Source organism: Euprymna scolopes, chromosome 33 (assembly GCF_053919585.1).
Source record: "Euprymna scolopes isolate OS-2025 chromosome 33, ASM5391958v1, whole genome shotgun sequence".
Taxonomy (NCBI): Eukaryota; Metazoa; Mollusca; class Cephalopoda; order Sepiida; family Sepiolidae; genus Euprymna; species Euprymna scolopes.
In genome coordinates this window covers 75096256-75117951 of record NC_136514.1, presented here as the reverse complement: position 1 = coordinate 75117951, position 21696 = coordinate 75096256, and the positions used below count along the sequence as shown (strand labels likewise).

The 21696-nt window shown below is 33.0% G+C and overlaps 1 protein-coding gene across 1 annotated transcript in view; it reads left to right on the top strand.

The window, feature by feature from the left end:
• The window catches only part of LOC145258304 (glycerol-3-phosphate dehydrogenase [NAD(+)], cytoplasmic-like), a 98862-nt gene extending 85783 nt beyond the window's left edge, over nucleotides 1-13079 (top strand). The window contains exons 7-9 of the mRNA XM_080116352.1: nucleotides 1123-1232; nucleotides 5504-5610; nucleotides 12832-13079. Of these exons, the coding sequence (XP_079972478.1) occupies nucleotides 1123-1232; nucleotides 5504-5610; nucleotides 12832-12928 (314 nt within the window). The 3' untranslated portion in view covers nucleotides 12929-13079. The remainder of the gene's footprint in view (nucleotides 1-1122; nucleotides 1233-5503; nucleotides 5611-12831) is intronic.
• Nucleotides 13080-21696: the final 8617 nt, after the last annotated feature.

The following is a 21696-nucleotide window of genomic DNA, read 5'->3' as shown; positions in this document are numbered from 1 at the left end:
AACTGAAATTTGGTGTACTAATTATCATGTTGTGAAATATAAACCAATCCAAGCTTTGCAATGGCACATAGCTTGCATTAAAAAAAAATTAACAAACAATATCATAGAAACAATAATCTTAACAGGACCTTTCACAGATGAATATATCTTCATTCCATGCATTCCTATGATTCCACCAGATACATCATTACACTTTAGGAAATTGAACTTTCCAATTTTATTGTCATTTGCAATAACCATCAACAAAGCACAGGGAACAATTTTTACAATTTTTTCACATGGACAATTTATATTACGTATTCAAGAGTCACCAAACCGGAAAATCTCTATATCAGCTAAGAAAATGGAACAACAAAAACTGTACCCATGCAAAATGGAAAATTAAAGCTATAAGAAACATGTAATTTTGGAACTTTTTCCATTGCGCCAATTTGAGCCACAGCAACGCATGGCAGGGTACAGCTAGTATATATATATATATATATATATATATATATATATATATATATAATGCCATTTTGACTTCCACTTTCTGTTTAGTTAATCATGCCAGTATATATCAAGGAAATTCCCTTTTAATTAATGTTTACATAATTCCAGAAAAATATTTATAATGTACATGCTCATCATGGAATAAAGATGTCATATTCGTAATAGATTTCTTTCCAAAATGAGTCTTGTTAATATTTATTGGTTGAAAAAGTCTTTGTCCTTTTTGTTTTATTGTTTTCCTTTCGTTTGCTTTTCAACTCTAGAGAGAGTAATGATGGGGAAAAGTCTTGTTCATGTATTAGATAGCATCGTCAGTTTATCCTTAATCCTGTAGGTCAATCAGCTAACATGCCATACTTAAAAACCGATTTTATGTTTCTGAATTTTTAAGATGACGATTGATGATTTTGTCTGTTCAGACTACTGCAGGGGTCAGATGCTCTCATTCTGACAGCCATAACTGGGTAGAAGTCTTAAGTAATTTGCAAATACATTTTTTGTATCGCTCATACTGAAGATTGAACCTGCAACCTACAGAAGAGTGTTGCTTAGAATTGAATTTGACTTATTATTTTATTAGTTACACCACAGGTCCTTACAGATTCTCAAGTTGATACTTTATCATTTCAGATTCCATAATGGCAACATTTTTGGAAAGTTGTGGTGTTGCAGATTTAATCACAACCTGTTATGGTGGACGTAACCGGAAAGTTGGTGAAGCATTTGCTAAAACTGGCAAGGTAGGTAATTCTATACTTAGATGCATGCAAATATTTCAGTTTCTATTAATTTGAATGAATTTCAAAAATTTCTGAAAATGCATATTTCTATTTGATACGAGAATAACGAGTGCATCAGCTTACTCTCACATACACATTATTTACAAATAGTATTAAGAATAGAAAGTGGACCTCAGTTTTACTTTGACAGCCTCGTAACTCTCAATTCCCTTTTAGTCCTCACATTCCATGAACGATTTTTCTGAAAAATGGAGAAGAATTAGTTTTCTGGGTCTGAATCTTAAAATGTATCACTGGCTAGTTTTTGATCATGAAATAGTAAGATTTTAAGCTCCTTAAATCAAGTGGCTTCATGCTTTGTCTGGGGACAAAAAAAAAAAGCAATATAATATCAGCTATAAAGCTGCTTTTTAGTGGATTTCCACTTTTTTGTAAATCAGAATTCTGATTTATCAAACGTTAATATGAATGTGTGACTAAAAACAAGTTTTGATGTCGTTTTTGCTTTCTTTCTTTTCTTTTGTTGCCTTAAAAGGTTTTAGTCAGCTTTATGCATTGAATCACCATTGTGTATCAACATATAAGTCAATCGATTAGTATGTTGCTTAGAGACAATCTGCGAGTTCAAATCTATCCATACTCCTATAATTTTTTTTGTATCGATTTTCATATTAAAAATTTTTTTTTCTATTAGGTTGGTGCAAAAACAATATCGTTTTCTCACATGTTACTTTTATATATGATTTCTGAATTTATTCATTGAGATATATATATATATATATATATATATATATATAGCCATGTTATATATCATTTTGAAGCGCGTTTTTTGCTCTATAGGAAGTCAAAAAAGTTGGATAAATGGGGGCTGCATGAATTAAACAATAATAAAAAAAAAAATTGTTTTGAAATGTCTTCTATGCTCCATTTGTGCAACAAAAACGACCCATTTCTCAAGTGGAATGTGACGTGTGATAAGTGGATTCTCTGACAACCGGCGACGTTTAGTACAGTAGTTGGATGCCAGAGAAGCTCCACAACACCTTCCAAAGACAAAATTGCACCAAAAAAAAAGGTTATGCTGACTGTTTGATAGTCTACAGCCAGTCTCATTCGTCACAACTTCTTGAATCCGGGCGAAACAATTACGGCAGAGAAGTAATGACGACAAATTGATGAAATGCAGCAGAAGCTCCAACATATGTGCCTGAGATTGGTCAGTATGACAGGACCAATTCTCCTAAAATAAACTTGTTTCTCGTTGGCAAAAAATGTGTTGATTTTAATGGTTCTCATTTCAATTAATAAAGTTTATTATGAAAAGAGTTATGATCTTTTGAAGTTGAACATCAAAAAACATTTTTGCACCAACCTAATATTTAATTAAAAAGAAAATACAAGTGTGTCATATATCGGTCATGGAATTGCATTCATCTGCAAAACATCTAGCTAATTTGCATATTCTTTTAAACATTTATTTTTATTAATTTCCTATAGTTTTTTTTTTTGTTTTTCTTATGGGATGATCATCTTTAGTTAACTATTACATGAATTATACTTGCGTAATATTTGCGTAAAAAGCTCATAGTAAACACAAACTTATATATATATATATATACTTATGTAGGTGTTTATATATTTGTTTAAAAATAAATTTGCCTACCAAACTCCTGTCAGGTTTTGGTCTACAGACATGAAATTTAATATATAGGGTATTCAAACCCATGTTAAACTTTATATTTGGGTTTTAGCCAGGGAAAATTGGTGCAAAAGTGAAAATTAAAGAAATGGAATTTGCCAGGTGAAGGTCGAATGATACATTGTAAATTCTACCCGATTCCCACCCCTAATGATCACTACAGTGTTGCCTCAGTGACCACCATACACTTATTAACCTTAATCCTCAAGCGGTCTTTGGGCTTTGATAAATGGTGACTTCCGTATAAAAAAAAAAAAATTTTTAAGGAATGACTGTCTAGCATTACCGTTTTGGAAAAAAGAACTCGAGAAACAATGATTCCTACTTACTAAATTTATGTTGTAATGCCTATGAATTCCCATTAATCGCTTAAAAATTATTTTCTTTATAAAATAAAGCTACTTGATTTGATTTTAGGCATAGGTTATTTTCGTTTCGTCATGGTTATGTACATCTTATAGATTTTTCTTTACTTTTGTTTTTTTTAATACAGGGGAAATTCTAAACAAGAATAAAAAATCTACTTAAAATCACAGAATTATCAAATTTTAATGAAATTTTTAATGCTTATAAATTAATGTTAATATAAACAATATTCATTTTATTAAAATAAACAAATTTATAAAATTTTAGGCTTTTAAATTACTTAACCCTCACCCCCCACTTAATTTCAAGGATAAATACATTTTATAACCATAGTTATAAAATGAAGAACATTTCAAATTACAAAATTAATATTAGAATTATTGTAATTCAACTGCTTTGGAAGATTTTTAAAACGCATGCCATTTTAAACAATGGCCTAGATAGCAGTAGAAGCAGCAATTAATATGATCCTGTGGCTAAAAAAAGGAGGGGGTGTTGATATTCTATTTGCTGACTTTTCCTTCGTTAGTTTTTTTTTTAAAGCAACAAACTATTAGTCCACTTGATGTATTGACTTGATAACATATCTTATTTGCCTTATGGGTCTCCCATAACCAACCTCCAAACAATGACAACTAGCAAAAGGCCAGAACCAGTGAAGAGTGAAAAGATTTCAGCTATGGGAGGGGGGAGGGGTCAGAGCCTTGGTCTCTGGGAGGAGGAGAGAGTGGGAGTTGAATTTTTATAGTAGGCTTGGTTTTGGTGAGAGCTACCAGGCAGTTGAGTAAAGACTTGTGAAGTTCAAGGGAAAAACTAGCATGGCCTTTTTTTTTTTTTTTTGTGACTCTAAAATAATCCATCAAAAATTCCCTCACATAGTTATTGCAATGGGGGGGATCAATATTTAATTTTTGTAGTTTTAACATTTTCGTTGTTACAGTTTATTTACTTTGTGTACATTAACGAGTTTGATTATTTTGTTACTTTTGTTTAATTTTTAGTTTGTTAATTAACTTGTTTCCTTTTTCGATTAAGTCACTGATTATAATTGTTCAGGTACAATATTTATGTATTATTTTATTGGAAATTGGAAAAACGTTTAAAAAAAAAAAAAAAAAGTGCATGCATAGGCATGAGAGAAAAAAGCAAAAAAAAAAACTGATTTGCCTTGTCACCACTTCCGGTAGCAGCCATGCTAGAAGTTAGGAAGTGCGTTAGCTGACTATAAATTCATTATCTCATTAGTAACTATGTGAATTTATTTGTCAGTTTCAAAAAGATATGATTTTTTATTTAGTGTATTTAACTTGTTTCCTTTTCATAAACTGCCTTGGCAATTTCTGGAACTATACTCTTGTGGAGACTTGTTTTTACATAACATTGCTTCATTGTTCCATGGATTATTTTAATGTCCCAAATTATCTCTTGCAAAAAATGCTTATTTTTGCTTAGTCAGTGCTATTTATCCCCTTGCATAATTGTCTCAAACTTCATAAGTGTTGTTGAGTCAGTCTGCCTCTCCTGGGCCGGTTGGATCCCTTTTGAGTCTCTCAGTAAAAGACAGTGTAAATAAGACTTGTAATTTACACTTTTGGTCAGGCAAACACTTCATTCTGTAAGTCTGCTATTCAACTTTGTTGAAGTAAGTGCCACTTATTTAAAATAATAAACGTTATTTGTTGATAACCTGAACTTGTGGCTTTTTGTTTTGGATAGTGAATTCTTTGTAACCGCTGACAGCAACTTTGGACAGGCACAACAGTGGAGATCATCCTCCTCATCCCCCTCATCATCAGAATCCTCATCATTATATCATGTATGAATTCAAAGATTCTATTATTGACATCCAATATTTTTTCCTCCAATATTTTTCTCGTCATAATTCTTTGTAGAAAGATATTGGATACTTATGGGAGGAACTACATGAAAGTTGCCAGCTTCCGAAGTGAAAGTGAGTTTTTGTGCAACGTGTTGGGTTTGAACTTTGTACACCCAGGTTGTCAGTCCACATCATTAGTCACTAAACCACTTTCGCTTCCCATCACAGCCATGAACGCACTTGAGGCATGTTCACACGGCTAATCTAAGATATAAAGGTTGAATTCACTATGTTTAAAGGTGAAAAATACAATTTCAAACAAAAAATGTAACTGACTTATGGATAAAACTGTTTCAGTTTGAACACATCTAAAAATTTTTTCTTCAGTCAATTGAGCAGCTTGAAAAAGAAATGCTGAACGGACAAAAACTCCAAGGACCTCCGACAGCTGCGGAAGTCAACCATATGCTGAAAGGCAAAAACATGGAAAAACAGTAAGTACTCGAAAGTTCTCTAAACACGAGTGAATATAATTTGCTTGTTTATATAAACTATTTCATGTTTCTAGAAGCAGGAATTGAAGTTCTGCACATTTTAAGCTTATTTCAATTAGTTGATATGTCTTAGGAATTCTCTTCCTGCTCTGTTTCCCCGACTGAACCAAAATGCAGAAATTTACATGTGTAACATAGCAGGAACAAAAAGAAATAAAAATTCAACTCAGCATTTTTTTAAAGTACAAATGAAATGCATTTGTGGTTCCTCCAAAACAATGCATTTCATTATTTTTGATAAGTCTTTTCATACACACACATACTTTTTAAGTCTTCGTCACTGCTACCTTACGCTAGTGCGACTTGCTTCTCTTTTCAACCACATGGTGTATTTTTTTTCTTCTCCTTTTCTTGTAACACAAGCTCACACACAATCGCTAATTTGTATAAGTTTAATGGCTGCTGCTGCTGCTAATATTTTCGCTAGCCAGACTTTCTGATTTTCTCATGCGCTCATACACACGCTGTTACACATGTAATATAAACAAAGTGAATCTTGGGTATACTTTTGTCAGCTTTCCTTATACGGTCCTTTAGTCCTCGCATTCCATGAGCAATGTTTCTTGCAAAAGGGGAAATGTTGTGTTTTGGGATAGAATCTATTTAATAATTGTTGTTGGTTATTTTTATTTTATTTATTTATTTTTTTTTTTTTGGCCTTGAAGCAGTATTTTTTAGCTCTGTAAATCAAGTGACGTCATGCTTTGTCTGGAATGATTTGTATTAAAATAAAAATTTATTTTTTTATGAATTCAGCAAAGGCAGATTTCCCTTTTAATTCTCTAGAGACTTCCATGGATGTGAGTTCTCCACTTTAAGTAGGAATCTGCTTTTAAAGATGATTTCTACAAAATTGCAGGAACCTTATCGCCTTATTTTGTCATTGCTATTTAGCTGGGTTTTATTTCTTTCTTCCTCTCACTTTATCTCTTTTTCTCTCTTCCTTGCCTTCCTTTTTCCTTCTTGCAACAATTCTCTTTGAAATCTGGAAATGTTACTTTTGCCATAATAGCTAAGACTTGTTTTGAGGTAAATCAAAGTCTGTGTGTGTATAATATATAGACATGATGGTTAATAAAAAATGAAAATAAAGGCTAGCTAACTAGGTTTCGTTCCTCATTCAACAGTCAAATCGAGGAAAATTACGATTAAGAAAAAAAAAAAAAAAAAAAGGAATTGTCATGAATATTGCAGGGGACAAAATTTTTTTTTTATATATATATATATATATCGTGTTCATTTGTCTATATTTAACCATAATTAAAACTTGTACCCCCCAAAAAAGAATTTTCATATATATATATATATATATATATATATATATATGGCTCATTCCATGTCCAATCAATAAGGGGTTAAACCATGTCTGACATGGATTTTTTTTTCAAATTTGCTAAATTTATATATCTTCATGGAAGGAATTGAATGGCATCTGTTACACATCTCAAGGTCAAAATTTTATGGTGAGTTTTCCACTAGAACCATTCTTACAAGCGCTTTAAAGAAGTGGGCCGAATTCAAAATGGCAGAATGTAGTACCGCTACTTCATATAAAAACGTTTTCACAATATGGTAATGTTTGATATCTTTGTAAAGCTATTTTAATGCTGATTAATATATACAAAGCTATGATCACAAAAGTTCATATTAAAAATTTATGTTGATGAAACTGAATTTTCTTCATTTGCTTTTGTTTTTTTTGTTTTTTGTTTTTTTAATGCAACACAGATTTTGTTATGGAAAAAGTGATATAATTAGTGTTGGTTCAGTTAATCAGAATCTGGAAATCGGAACTTTTTGAGGTATCAGAATCCAAACTTTTAGCCTAATATGCCATTCCAAAATAATGTTACTCTTTTCTATTGCTGATACTAAAAGAAAAAATGAAGAATATTTATTTTTAAGCTACCAGTAAAAGTAAAACCTAATAACATAAAAATGTTATGTGGATTTATTTTAGCTGTGTGGAAAAAAAAAAAAAAAACCCCATAAAACATGAGCTTTCCGGTTTTGCCCAGTCCTTCAACAGTGACAAATTTGACAAGTGCTAAAAAGTATTAAAAAATACTTTGGTTTTTCAATAAGTTTGTGGACTAAGTGAAAGTTTTATCACCTATGCCAGACAAGCTTTGTTGACAACTTTTCTTTGATTTTTGAAGTCTGCCTGTTTACTGCTTATAAAAACAAGTTCTAAATATGTAGTAGGGGATGGGTAAAGATAAAAAGCAATAAAAGATTATAAAGAATTAATTATTGAAACCACTTTCCCAGTTGAGTCTGTCTTGGAACACAATTCAAGATTGAAATTTTTCAAGGCACCATATACATGTAAGTTATATTTTCATGTAAATGTAGAACTTAAATAGTTTTTTACTATATAAAACTACTTAATACTATTATATCTTTTTAAATTCTAACATAAAATCTTTATCATGACTTTTTTTCCATAAAATCTGTTGCATTAAAAACAAAAAAAAATAATGAAGAAGATTCAGTTTCATCAACATAAGTTTTTTTTTTTTGTATGGATTTTGTGACCATGGCCTTTATGTATATATTAATCAGCATTAAAATAGCTTTACAAAGATATCAGACATGACCATATTGTGAACTATCAAAATGCTTTTATATGAAGTAGCAGGTACTACATTTCACCATTTTGAATTTAACCCACTTCTTTAAAATGCTTGTAGGAATGGTTCTAGTGGAAAACCCATAATAAAATTTGGAATATATACTGTCATAAGACAGACAAATCTTTTGTCAAAATTACAAAAAAATTAAAATGATCCTTTTTGAGAATTCAGGTAAAAGGTCAAGGTCAACTTAAAATTTGACCTTGAAAAAAAAAAAAAATTGTAGATCTATCCAAGTACTTTAGAATGATATATGAATGAACTTTGTAGGCCTATAAATAAGAGATATCATCGTTTAAAGTTGGTCACCTTTCCATAAAAATTGACCTTTTTGTAAAAAGGTCAAGGTCATATCTTTTTCTGAACAACTTAATTGTTGTGGTGGAACCCTTTTACCTTGAGATGTTTAACAGGTGCCATTCAATTCCTTTCATGGAGATCTATAAGCGTAACACATTTGAAAAAAAAAAAAAAAAATCCATGTTGGACATGGTTTGCCCCCCCCCTCCTTGTTGATTTGACATGTACTGAGCCATATACACACACACACACACACACACACACACACACACTAACAAGGAGGCCCGACATTCCCAGGATTGAATGATGATCAGTGAATATTTCACGCTCCCATATTTTTATCAAAATCGATAAAACCCATTTTTCAATCAAATTGATTGATTGCTCTAGTTGGAGACATATCATGGTGCACCAGAAGGAAGCTTCACATGCCTCTTGCAGTGATTTAGTCGACAATACATTGTAGTCTACATTGCACTGCTGAGAACATATTGTTGATTTTATAAAATTATTTTTATATATATAAAGGTTTTAATTAAAGGTTAAAATGCAAAAGTGAAGTATCATGATTCAACTGTGCTTTCAAAAGAAACATTCATTTCAGGCGCGCCCTTGTCATACCCAAGAACCTACTGTAGATTTTATATGCCTGGCCTTTCTGCTTATGTGTTGGTAATGGCTTGAATTTGATATGAAAAGGTCTAGTTGTACTTTAAACAGAACCACTGTTTGTGTGATAATAAAACTTCAAATGCACTTGTGATGTTAGGCTGTGTAAGGTATTAACTTTGGTTAAAATCGTCTGTTTCTTCTTTCATAAGATTTATTTGATTATCGATACTTATTGAAAACATTTTAATAAAAAAAAGAAAAGAAAAAACTAAGAACACTGCCAAATACATAAAGTACATTTGTGTAAAATTTCAAAAATCGTCCCAACCTTTTCGGAGTTCATAGGAAACAAACTTACACATGCACAAAGTTCCTTTTATATAATAGTAGAGAAGATATATATATTATATACGGCACAATCACGTTGACACACCGGTTCTCGCCAGATCACCAAAGTTAAGCAACGTTGAGCTTGGCCAGTATCAGATGGGTGATCATTTGGGAAGGTTAAGCGCTGTATTTACTGCAACAAGTCGTAGAAATTTCCAGGTTGGTATCTGGAGGTACATTAATTCACTGGGAGAGATGCATCCCCAGTCTTAGTTAAGACATGCATTTAGGATAAAGAAACTCTCATGTAAAAACCTGTGTTGTGCTTTGTCTTGTGGCAGTCATCTGCACTGACAAGGATTAGCAGTAATAGGAAAAAAAATGTGGTCGGTTCTACACAAAGCCTTTACCACTATAAACAAATCATCTGTGTAGATTTCTGAACAACTTAATTTTTGTGGTGGAACCTCATATGTCAAAATCGACGGGAGAGTCCATAATATCTATATATATATATATTATGTGTGTGTGTGTGTGTATAAACAGTTTATTATCTTTAATTTCTGCTTTATGGAATGTTCATACATCTATCTTCAAATTGATAGATTCCTTCCTAATAGCTTAGATTATAAAAGTAAGGTGTAACTTAATATATTATAATGGTTGGTAGCTCGGAGGTCCCCTAAGGCAGATTGTAGTTAAAGTCGACCTAGAGCAGATAGAGCTTTAGCAGAAAAAGGACATTATTGAAAAATATACAATGTACCACAACACAAATGAATGCTGACCAGGCACGACGGTTCCCTGCAATAGCAGATATGAGGATTAGCCAATCACAGCTCAAGTAGTGAACCTCATAAAGGTGCAGACCCAGGATCAGCTTGGTATCCTGTTTCACTGTTTTGAGTCAGGTTTTTTAGCTGATTTTTACCCCCTCTCTCTTTTTTAACCCTAAGTGGGCTGTTTCAATTGCAAAATTACTGCAAATTTTAACTCTAGGGAAAATCATAACTTACTCGAGTAGCATGTGAGTATGTGTGCTTCGTAGTTTGGTCGCTTCACAAAAAAACAAAAAAAAAATGGCGGCTCACTATTGCTTTTGTACTTAATGATCACGTGCTAGTAATGCAGACTTGCCGTTTCTATACCAGACACATAAAAGGAACCATGGAGAGAAGAGGAGGTGGAGTTGGAAGAAGGTGTTTTATGGAGACAGATATGTGCAACAGACTGCTCAAGTTAATTAGAAAATCTGTAGGTGGGAAAGATTACACAATTTTATTAAAACAGACTTTCAAACTAGATTAATGAGTCTGTAGTTTTTTTTTGGGGGGGGGGGGCTAGTTTTGGATCTGTTGCACATGTTTAAAAATTTTGTAACAATAATACATCTATACTCCTATAATTTTTTTTTTTTTGTGTATTCATATTTTTCCTATATATATATATAAAAGCGAAAATGTATGTATGTATGTACGCTTTTCCTCGATGTCCACAAGAGGCTTCTTTCAGAGAAGCGCTCGCTCAGTTCACAGCTTCTTAAAACTTTTTATATCATCTATAAATTGTAATATCTCACACTTAACCACGGAGCTCGCCTGTCTATTTAATTTTATTGACTTTCAAACGTTAATTATTCCACATTTCCCGCATCGGCACGCGTTACATTCGGTTTTCAGTATAATCAAAAAGTGAAACTCGGCTCTAATCACCGGCCCAGAACCAGTGGTCTCTAGAGAGCTAAGTACTTCGTCATATCAGACAGGAGCTTTCATTTCAAGACGAGACACTCCCCATAATAAACAGGAAGCTGGTTTTCCCCGAACTTAAAAACAAACAAATCGATTTATTTATTTATTTATTTAAAAACTGTCCCGCACAAAATCGTAACTGCTGAATACCTATCGCCGTCACGTCAATCAAAAACGCGCACCTGTTTTTTTTTTTTTTTTTTTTTTTTTTTTTTCTTCACACTTTACTATTTTCCAACTGCGCGTCGTCAAGGCTTCGTTTTTTTTTTCACGGGCACCTGTTTTTTTTTTTTACTATGCACGTCAAGGCTTCCGGTTTTTTTCACACACACCTACAAACGCCCGGGCAAAGCAGGGTACCCCTCGCTAGTTTTATTTAAAAAGAAAATACAACTTATATACGGGTCATTCAATTGCATCCATCTGCAAAAGATGTAACTAATTTGCATATCCTTTTAAACATTCGTTTTAATTAATTTCCTATTCGTCTTTTCAGTTTTCTTATGGGATGATCATCTTTAGTTACCTATTACGTGTAATTATATTCATGCAAGTATTCTACATGATTTATACTTGCATAATATTTGTGTAAAAAAACTTATAGTAAACACAAAACTCTTTTATATATATTTATGTATGTGTATATATTTTTGTTTAAAAATATTTTGCCTACCAAACTCCATCAGTTTTTGGTCTGAAGACATGAAACTTCATATATAGGGTATTCAGACCCATGAAAAACTTTATATTTGTGTTTTAGCTGGGGGGGGGGTCGGTGCAAAAGTGAAAATTAAAAAAATGGAATTTGCCAGGTGAAGATCGAACGATGGCATTACCCGAGTAGCATGTGTGATATAATAGCTATTGGTTCGTGTTTTAATTTTTAGCCTTACAGTAAATGTCTTCATAGTGCTTTCATAAAGGAAAAAGTAAATCATTAGCTAAATGTTTTGGTTTTGATTCTTGGTGCTGGCACAAAAGTCCTTTTCTTTTTTTTTTCTTAAATCATTATATATTGGGTCTAGTATAATATAATAAATAATACGAAATCTGCATTAATCAAAATATATTTAAGCATATTTTTCGACTGGGCAATGCTGGGCGGCCTGCTAGTATATATATATATATATATATATATATATATATATATAATTAACATTAATAAATAAATTTATTGCCTTCATTTTCTGCTTGGTAACTGACCTGATTTTGTATTCTTGTTCCATTTCTACAGTATTCTTTTGATTTGATTTCTTTTTGAAAAAGAAGTATATTCTCCAAATTATCAGACATTTGCCATAAAGTCCATATTTATGTAAATGATTTTGAAAACTAGATATACGAAGATTTATAATCTTAAGTTCTTTGTTCGTTTGTCTGTTTTTGTTCATCATATCACTTTAATGCCTCAGTGTGCTACATTGCACTTACATTTATTTGTTTTTAACAGGAGTTATCTTCCCTTTGTATATTTTTCGATTTTTATAAATTATCTTTTTTTTTTTTTTTTTTTTTTTTTTTCTTATCCCCAGGTTTCCGTTGTTCACTTCCGTCCATTATATTTGCCAAGGAGAATATGCGGTCACTAAATTCATTGAATGTCTCAAGGACCATCCGGAACATTCATAGATTTCCATTATTTTTTAATTTTATTTTTTAAAATTGATAAGCTTTAATACAATGGCTTCTATAACAATATATATTGTTGTGGTTGCTGGCTCCAAAAGTACCTGTGTATAAAAGAAATGAAAATAAAAAAATATATGTATATATAAATATATCTATATATCTCAGGCTGAAAAACAATTTTTTTTTTTGTTTTTTTTTTTTTTTAATTAATTTAGGGACAGCAGTGATAGTTAATTTACTTTTTAACCAAAAACCTGGATTGAAAAAAATCTACTAAACATCACAGAATTATCCAATCTTAATGAAATGTTTACTGTTTATAAATTAGTGTTAATATAAAGTATTCATTTTATTAAAATAAACAAATTTATAAAATTTTGGATCATGTAAATTACTTGACACCCCCCTACTTAATTTCAAGGACAAATACATCTTATAACCATAGTCGAAACTTGGTGACGACCTTTTACAAAAGAATAAAAATAATGTTTAAGATGGCTTGCATTTTAAAGCATTTTACATTTTATTAAACTTTTTTAAACTTAAGGGGTTCACTGACTTTTGACTATATGCGGATGATGTATTTCCTTCTTGAAATGAAGGGGGAGTGTAAATTAATTTACGTGACCTAAAAAAAAAAAAATGGGTGAAAGTTCAACTTAATTAAAACAGCAAAAATATAGAAAAATTATTAGGCACATGCCCATCACAAATTGAAAATGTCATTTTTTCAAAAATTCTGCAAATTGATCAACTTAATTTTTTTTTTTTTTTCCAAACCAAGAAAATCAAATTGTATGAAGAAGCAAAACATTGTCTTGATCCGCTATATTTAATAAATAAATGGAGACAATCTAAATCAACCTCCTGAGATCAAATCAGCCAAGTGATGGATACAATTTATTAAAATCACTAAATAGCAAATATAAAAAAAAAAATGATTTTCTATATAAAAGAAAATTGATCAATTTGTGATTTTTGGAATATGACAGGTTTATTCCATGATCTGTTTGCTCATTATAAAGATTTTTCTGTGTGTGTGTATTTTTTTTTTTTTTTTTTTTTTTTTTTTTTAAGGTTGAACTCTGGACTTACACAAAATTTTTTAAGTATAAAATAAATATTTAATAAATAACGAAAATTTCATGAAGATGTGATAATGCTATCCTCCCCCAATTTGAGATATTCATTTTTTTCCTTATCCCTATTAACTTCGCAAACGTTAAAGGTTACAACCAGAGCAGAATGCAGTAAAAATTCTGTATAGACATTTATAATAATTTTGTTATTTTTCTTACATCTTATTAAATAAGGAATAATTAGGATTTAAAATCCATTTAGTATTATGCATGTAGGGTTTAAAATGTGTTGACATTATCTGAATAAGGAAAATCACATGACATCAGGTCAAATTCAACCACCATCTCGTTTTGATTTTGCTTATTCAGATCAGCTTGACACATTTCTTGCAATTTTCTCAAGTTTATGCGCATAATACTAAATGGATTTTTAATTAAAATGATTACACATTGCTATTTAGCAAAAATAGTATAAAGCCAGTTTTAATTCTTATACAGGATCTTTTTTCTCACATTCTCCTCTGGCTGTGATCGTTAACATTTACAAAAGCATTAATTTCACTTTGAAAATTAATTTGTAATTTTCAGTTTGTTTTTCTCTAATTGTAATTTATTTACAAACTTTATTTTTTCTTGAATAAAATAAAAAGGTTCTTGTCTAGAATTAAACCTAAACCAAAAATTAAAAAATTTGTTGTTCATTCCCATAACCAAATGAAAATATTGCATTCCAGAAGTCACATAAATTGATCAAGTAATTTTAGCGTTTTTTTTTTTAAGAAAATAAAATTTTATAAGTCAACAAAAAGGGACTATATTATGTCACCATCTTTAAGAAAAAAGAGAAGATAACTCCACAATAATTTAAATTTGAGATCAACCTTGTAATGCCTACAATTTCCCATTAATCACTTAAAATCATTTAAAAATGATTTACTTTTTAAAAATAAAATTACTTGATGAACTTATGTGATTTGTTTTTTTTTAGAATATGATCTTTTCCTTTCGTCATGGGTCTGTACATAATATTAATTGTTCATTATTTTTTTTTTTTTATGGTGGGAAATTTGAACAAACACCAAAAAACAATGCCTTTCTTGTGAAAATATCGCTCATCCAGATTTTTCAGAGAAATCCGTTTCTCATTCAAGCAAAACCGTTTGTAAACTAAGCTTGCTATCTGATCTACTTTTGCTTCAACTGAAGAGCTTTTTGTTCTTTAAATATGACAGGGACACATTTAAAAATGTCTTCCCTTTTGTTAAAATTTTTAAAAAAATCTGTTGTACATACTTGTGACAAAATATCATGCACCAAAAATCATGTAAATTGATCAAACAATCAACGACTGTCACAAGGGAAATAATTCTTGGGAGTTATTTCCCTTGTTTTGAAGGTGTAGCGAAAATTTAGAAAGCCATTCTTAACATGGGGACATTGGAAAAACTTAAGTTTGCTTAAAAATGATTTTCATTATAAGAATAAAGCTACTCGATCAATTTATATTAATTTTGGAATATATTTTTTCCGTCACTGGTACATATATACAGTTTTTTTTTCTGTTTTTTTTTTCTGTTTTTTTTTTTGTTTTTATTTTTTGTTTTTTAATATAAGGAAAATTCTAGACAAGCACCAATGGAATTAACATGATTTAGACTTGGTACGTCTAGATCGTCAGTTTGTCAGTATCCACTACAACACTGCCACATCCCTTTTATCTATTTGGTTAAAATGGCTGACTTGTTTACTTTATTGTGACAATTCAAAAGTGGGTAGAAAGATGGAGAAATCTATCTGCAATTAAATTGGCTTCACCCTATCTTCTCTAACGTCTCTCACAGATGTGATGTTGCTAGTCTCAGTCTTTTCTATAAATACTATTATGATATGTGCTCTTCAGAATTGTCTGCTTTTTCTCTAGCTCGTTTGACTCCTTTGTTTAGTGGTTTCCATCAATTTACTGTTTTGATCCGTATTGTAATACAGCTTCCTATTCCAGTAGCTCCTCTCTGAGAATCGCAGACTTGTGGAACTTTTCCTGCTGACTGTTTTCCTCCTATCTTTAACCTCCCTTTTTTCAATAATTAATTAGTTAATAGGTATCTCCTGCCTTTGCAACAATCATCTTATATTCTTGTTCGCGCTTTACATCAAGTGGCTTAACACTTTGTCTGGATTGATTTCCATTTAAAAAAAAATAAAAATTGATTTTTGTTTTGGCTTGAAAATACAATGATTTATTTGTGCTTTTGAACCAAAAGAATGCATTACTTTTTTTTTTTTTTTTTTTACTCGCCCCTGCTATCTCTAAGAACTAAATTTTTAGTTTCTTTTTCTCTTTCGCTCTTTCTTTTTCGCTCTCTCTCTCAACTGCTGAAGAAGTAAAAAGAAAAACAGTGGCTAAACAATAAGTTTGTCTCCATTATGAGCAGGAGAAAGAAAATACCTGTGACCCTCATCCATTTTTTTTTTTTTTTTTGTTCTCCTTGCTTTAAATGGACCTAAGCTACATAAAAACAAAAACAATTCAAAAGTTAATTTGTCACATGATGAAATACTTCATGAAAGTGTTTGTTTTTGTATATTAAAGAAATTCTTTATACAAATAAAACAAAGAAACAAAAAAAATTGAGACAATATTTTTTTACGCATTTTGTTCTTTTTTTTTTTCTTCGTAATTTTTTTCACTTTATATTACAAAAAAAAAAAACAAAGAAAAATCTGATATATGTACCAAAACAAATGTATTCCAAAAAGTCCTGTGAATTGGCTATGTAATTTTATTTTTATGAAGAAAATAATTTAAGTGATTAATAGGAATTTATAAGCATTACAATAAATCTTACTAAATATGGATTTTTTTTTTTTTTTTTTTTTTTTTTTTTTTTTTTTTGTAGTGACACATGAGACAGTCCTTCCTCTGATAAACTACTTGACGAATGTGCATTATTTTTTAGAATATATTTTCGTTCTGTTACAAGTATGTACATCATACAGATTTTTCTTTTATTTTGTTTTTTAATATAGTGGGAATTATGGATAAGAACTCCCCCCCCCCCCCAAAAAAAAAATTACAAACTTTAATCCTTTACCACCAAATTGTACTTTCACTTTCAAGTTGCCTTTTAAAGACACTATCTCTATATAAATAAAATGAACTAATTTTTCCCGTCTGATTTTGACATTAATAGGATTAAAAATCAAGATATTTCATGCAAATATAATATGCACAAACGGCAGAACAATATCTGAGGTGTGTTATAGGCTTATTATTTCTCAAATTCCTCGATAATCTTAGATTTCTATACTTTTTCTGCTGAGAAGTCACGGCCAAAATCGGTTAAGATCAATGGAAGTGGTAAAATATTTTCTCTCTAATAAATTCCTCCTCCCCCTGCCACCACTTAACACCGTTTGGGGATCGTTCACAAGGAACAGTTGAGAAGAGAACACCGGTTTGGCTTCGTAGTTCTTTCATGTGAAGTTATTTAAAATCACTAAACTAAGCTGCAGTGCTCTGTGGCATAGTGGTTAGCGTGCTGGACAATTCACATTATATTTTCACGTTCACGCCGACCTACCGTAGTCGTTTTTTTTTTTTTTTTTTTTTTTTTCCAAACAACTGGAATGGACTTTTCTTGGTGGCCGAACTGTTAACGTTGCAGATGTTTTTGTTTTTTTTTTTTTTTTTTTTTTTTTTTTTTTTTTTTTTCACACTTTATTTTCCTACTTTTACTCATGACTCCGGGTTTGATCCTTCCTACTTACCTACCATAACATTTTTTAAAACTCCCCCCCCCCCCGTCCCGGAAACAAACACTCGGGCAACGCCGGGTACCCTCGCTAGTAGGAAATATTTCTTACTCTTATGGTTTGTCAGCCCGACTGGTCTTCCCAGTGCATGATTCGACATTTTGGTGATTTTTTTTTTTATTTTTTTTTTTTTTTTATCTATTTCCCTTCAGTAAAGAACATAAATTCAGGATAAAAAAAATTCATTTATTGCATAAAAAAAAACTCTGCCAGTAAATGAATGATGATAAAAGGAATTAAAATTTTGATTTTTTTTAACATTTAAAACGTACTTATTTTTAAATTTAATACAAAACCTTTTTATATTTTCGTTTAGAAACTCATCAAAAGTATCATTGTGTGTCGTGTGTGTGTGTGTGTGTATATATATATATATATATATATATATATATATATATAGCTGAATGTCTGTGTCTGGTCACGAATAGGCTCCTATATTGTTGACTATTTTAAAAAACCGATCACATAATTATAGAAGATGTATCGAGACACAGGAATGGGTATGTTTGATTTGGCAGAACGGTGGTCCATTAAAATTGTTGAGTCTGCATTCACACCTGGTCCACAAAGTATGGAAATAAAACATTTAAAAAAAAAAAAAAAAAGCGTTTACAAGATTATAAGACAATGACAAGTAAAGTGTCGGCCATGATTTGTGACCTATTTGACACGTCTGAGGTTCTCATTAGCACATTTTGTCCCGAACGATTCAAACTCAAAGCAAGAATAACACAACGCTAGAATCTTAAAACACAAATTTTATTCAACATCCTTAAATTTAATATCACACCGCAATAGGTTGGGGTGAGGTCGGATGATAAAAAAAAAAGAAAGAAAAGAAAACAAGGTGACAAACAAACAAAAAAATAATATAAGAGAAAATGTATGTATCGTTTCCATTATGGTATGACAGTTCGGACAAGGAGCGGGGATATCGGGATGAGGAAATCATAATAGTCACTTAACTTTATCCAATTGGACTTTCGTGTTTCATAATGTCTCCGCAAAGTTCATCATTCGCTAGATTTTTCCTGTTTGTTTTCTTTTTGGATGAGGATGCCCGTCGACATGACAATATTTTTGTTCGTTGCAACCCTCTGCTTATTCATCTTTAATATCTTCACTGTGAACTTTCCATGATGTCCATTCTCTGCCAAAAGAATTCAACTCCTGTTTATTTCAGGGAAATCTGTTCACGCTGCGTTTTGGGCATTCCTGAGCACCACCGGCTCATAGCGAGTTTTTTTTTTTTTTTTTTTTTTTTTTTTTTTTTTTTTTTATTCGCTCAAACGTAAACAAAACAACCGGTCCATTTGACACCGTTCACTGCTCTCTCCAGTCTCTTTTTTCTTTTTTTCTTTTTTTTTTTTCTTGCCTCTCAATTTTTTTATACGAACGCTATCGTTTTTCACCGTTGACAAAACGCTTGGTTCAAAAACTGCTTTCTTTATTCGTCCGCGTCGATTTCACTTTTTCTTTCTCTCCCTTTCCCTTTTCATCAGCTTCGCTGACAGTGGGCTCTCTCGTGCATTGCATTTTCAGAGGGAGGCAGGGAGGGGTGTGTGTGTGTGTACGCCTCTAACGCTAGTGCGTTTATTTGTTATTATTATTTATTTAATTTTTTTTTATTGAATTTAAATTCACGTGCTCGCCGAAGGCGAGGGGGGGGGTGCATGCTTTCATATTTATATTTGAATTTAAATTCACCGTTCACCGTAGGTGTTCCCTAAGAGATAAAAAAAACAAACTATTTCTTATTCCCTTATGATTATTTCTTAATTTATCAACCGATACAACCAGCCTCTCTACCAATATAACAGTAGCAAGATATCTGTTCAATTTACTTCTCTACCAATATAACAGTAAGTATACTTTGATAATTTTGTTTCAGAAATATGGTACAATAAAATTATTGGGTGTTCGTGTAAGAAAAAAAATGTAAGGAAAAATTAAAGATGGCGCCCGACTCTCTCTTTAACACGGTAAGATATCCTCAACACGGCACAAGAAGCAACAGCCACACAATTCCCCAGCCAACTCAATCGTCACTCTCCCACGTCTTTCCCCTCACCCGCTTTTATCGTCGTTCTAGGCCGGCTAAATTTGCATATTCCGAGAATTCGTGTGACTTTGCGAGACATCATACTTTACAAAAGACGGCGGTCACCATCTTGGTCCCTCTTTTCTATTTTTGGTCGGTAACGCTGAGCTGGTCTCGAGGTAAGTCTTTTTCCCCTCATCCGTCTCTCCCACGTACCCACACAACACGCAAACACGCGGGCGCTTATCTCCTGGATGCACGTTACACTCCCCCCTGATCTGATGATCACATAGAGAGCACTGGGGGGGGTGGCCTTTTAGTGCGTGTGCTTCTGCGAAGAGGTACATTCACTGTTTCAGATTCGGGCTCTGGATCTGGTTCCGCCTCATCAGATGAAGTATCGCTATCAGTCTCTGGAAGGGGCTCACTGAATCCGTGCATCGGCAGCTCATCGCTAGACGCTTCACTGCTTTCTTCTGTAGTTGTATGACGCACCTCGGTAGCTGGGCGAAGATCTCGCACATGTCGTGGGGTTCCATCGACCAAAACAGACTGCTGGCTAATCACTCCAGATATGTGTCCTCGCTTAAACTTGTCGGTGCACCGATTTCCTGGAGGCCGCACCCACACTGGATCTCCCACTTCATATCTGTTATATGTTCCCTTGTCGGTTGGCTGCGTAGTGTTGATTCCCTTCACTCCGACTCGGTACGTGTAAATAGCATTCGCAGGTGCGGTTGAAGGGGACGTCCCGTCCTTTGGCGTAATGTTGTACCAATATGTTGCTTCCGCAATAGTACATCGCTTCCTGGCAGCAATTCTCTTGATGCTGCGATGGCTTCTTTCAGCAATGCCATTTCCTGATGGCACATGCGCACATCGCAACCGTAGACGGACGCCCCACTCATCTAACAACTGCCGGACTTGCTGGCTACAAAACGCTGCATCATTGTCAGTCAGGAGCTCTTCCGGCGCACCTCGCTCAAAAAAAATGGATGATAGGTGGCGAACAACATTTGCTGAATCCTGTCTGGTCATCTGCCGCCACACCGCAAATCTCGTAGGCCCGCAATCAATAAGAGTTAGAAAGGGCTTGCCACTGTAATGGGTAATATCCATGGCCAGCCGCTGCCACACATTCTCAACTTCCAAGCGACCCTTCTGCCATCGCTCTGGTGCAGGATCAATAGACTGGCAAGCCTCACAATTTCTGACGATCTGTCTGACATCCATCTTGGTCACTGCTGGGTATGCACGCCTCACAAAATAAAGGGTCCTCTTGATACCCGGATGTCCGCTCTGTGCATGAATTTTTTGTATTTGACATGGGTCGATTGCAACTGCACAAGATCGAGCAGTAATCTCCATTCCCATCTTCGCGGCTTCATACCATTTGTGAGGTACACGGGTCAGTTGGTCAGCACGATTACAATGTGATGGCACCAGAGTGACGCTCAGTGATAGCCCATACTCAGATACCAGGATTTTTAGCGTGTCTAGCCTTCTCCGTATTAACATTTCGCTTGCTGCCTTGGTACGGATTCGTGTCCTTCCTGAAAGTGTGTCAGACACCCAGTGGTAGACACAGAGAGAATCTGTGTACAAGGTCAACTTCTTAGACTGCCACTGCAGGGCCAGATTTACCCCCTTTACAACAGCGTCCAGCTCTGCCAGGTTGATATGCTGAGAATCTGTTACGGGCCGCAGCCAACACGCATCCTCGAACACGTTTCCTCCTTGCTCCAACGATACTCCCAACGCCAAAGAACTGGCATCAACCCACACACCTACGTTGTCTCCGTTAACACACCACCGCCCACAGGCAGGGTCCTTCT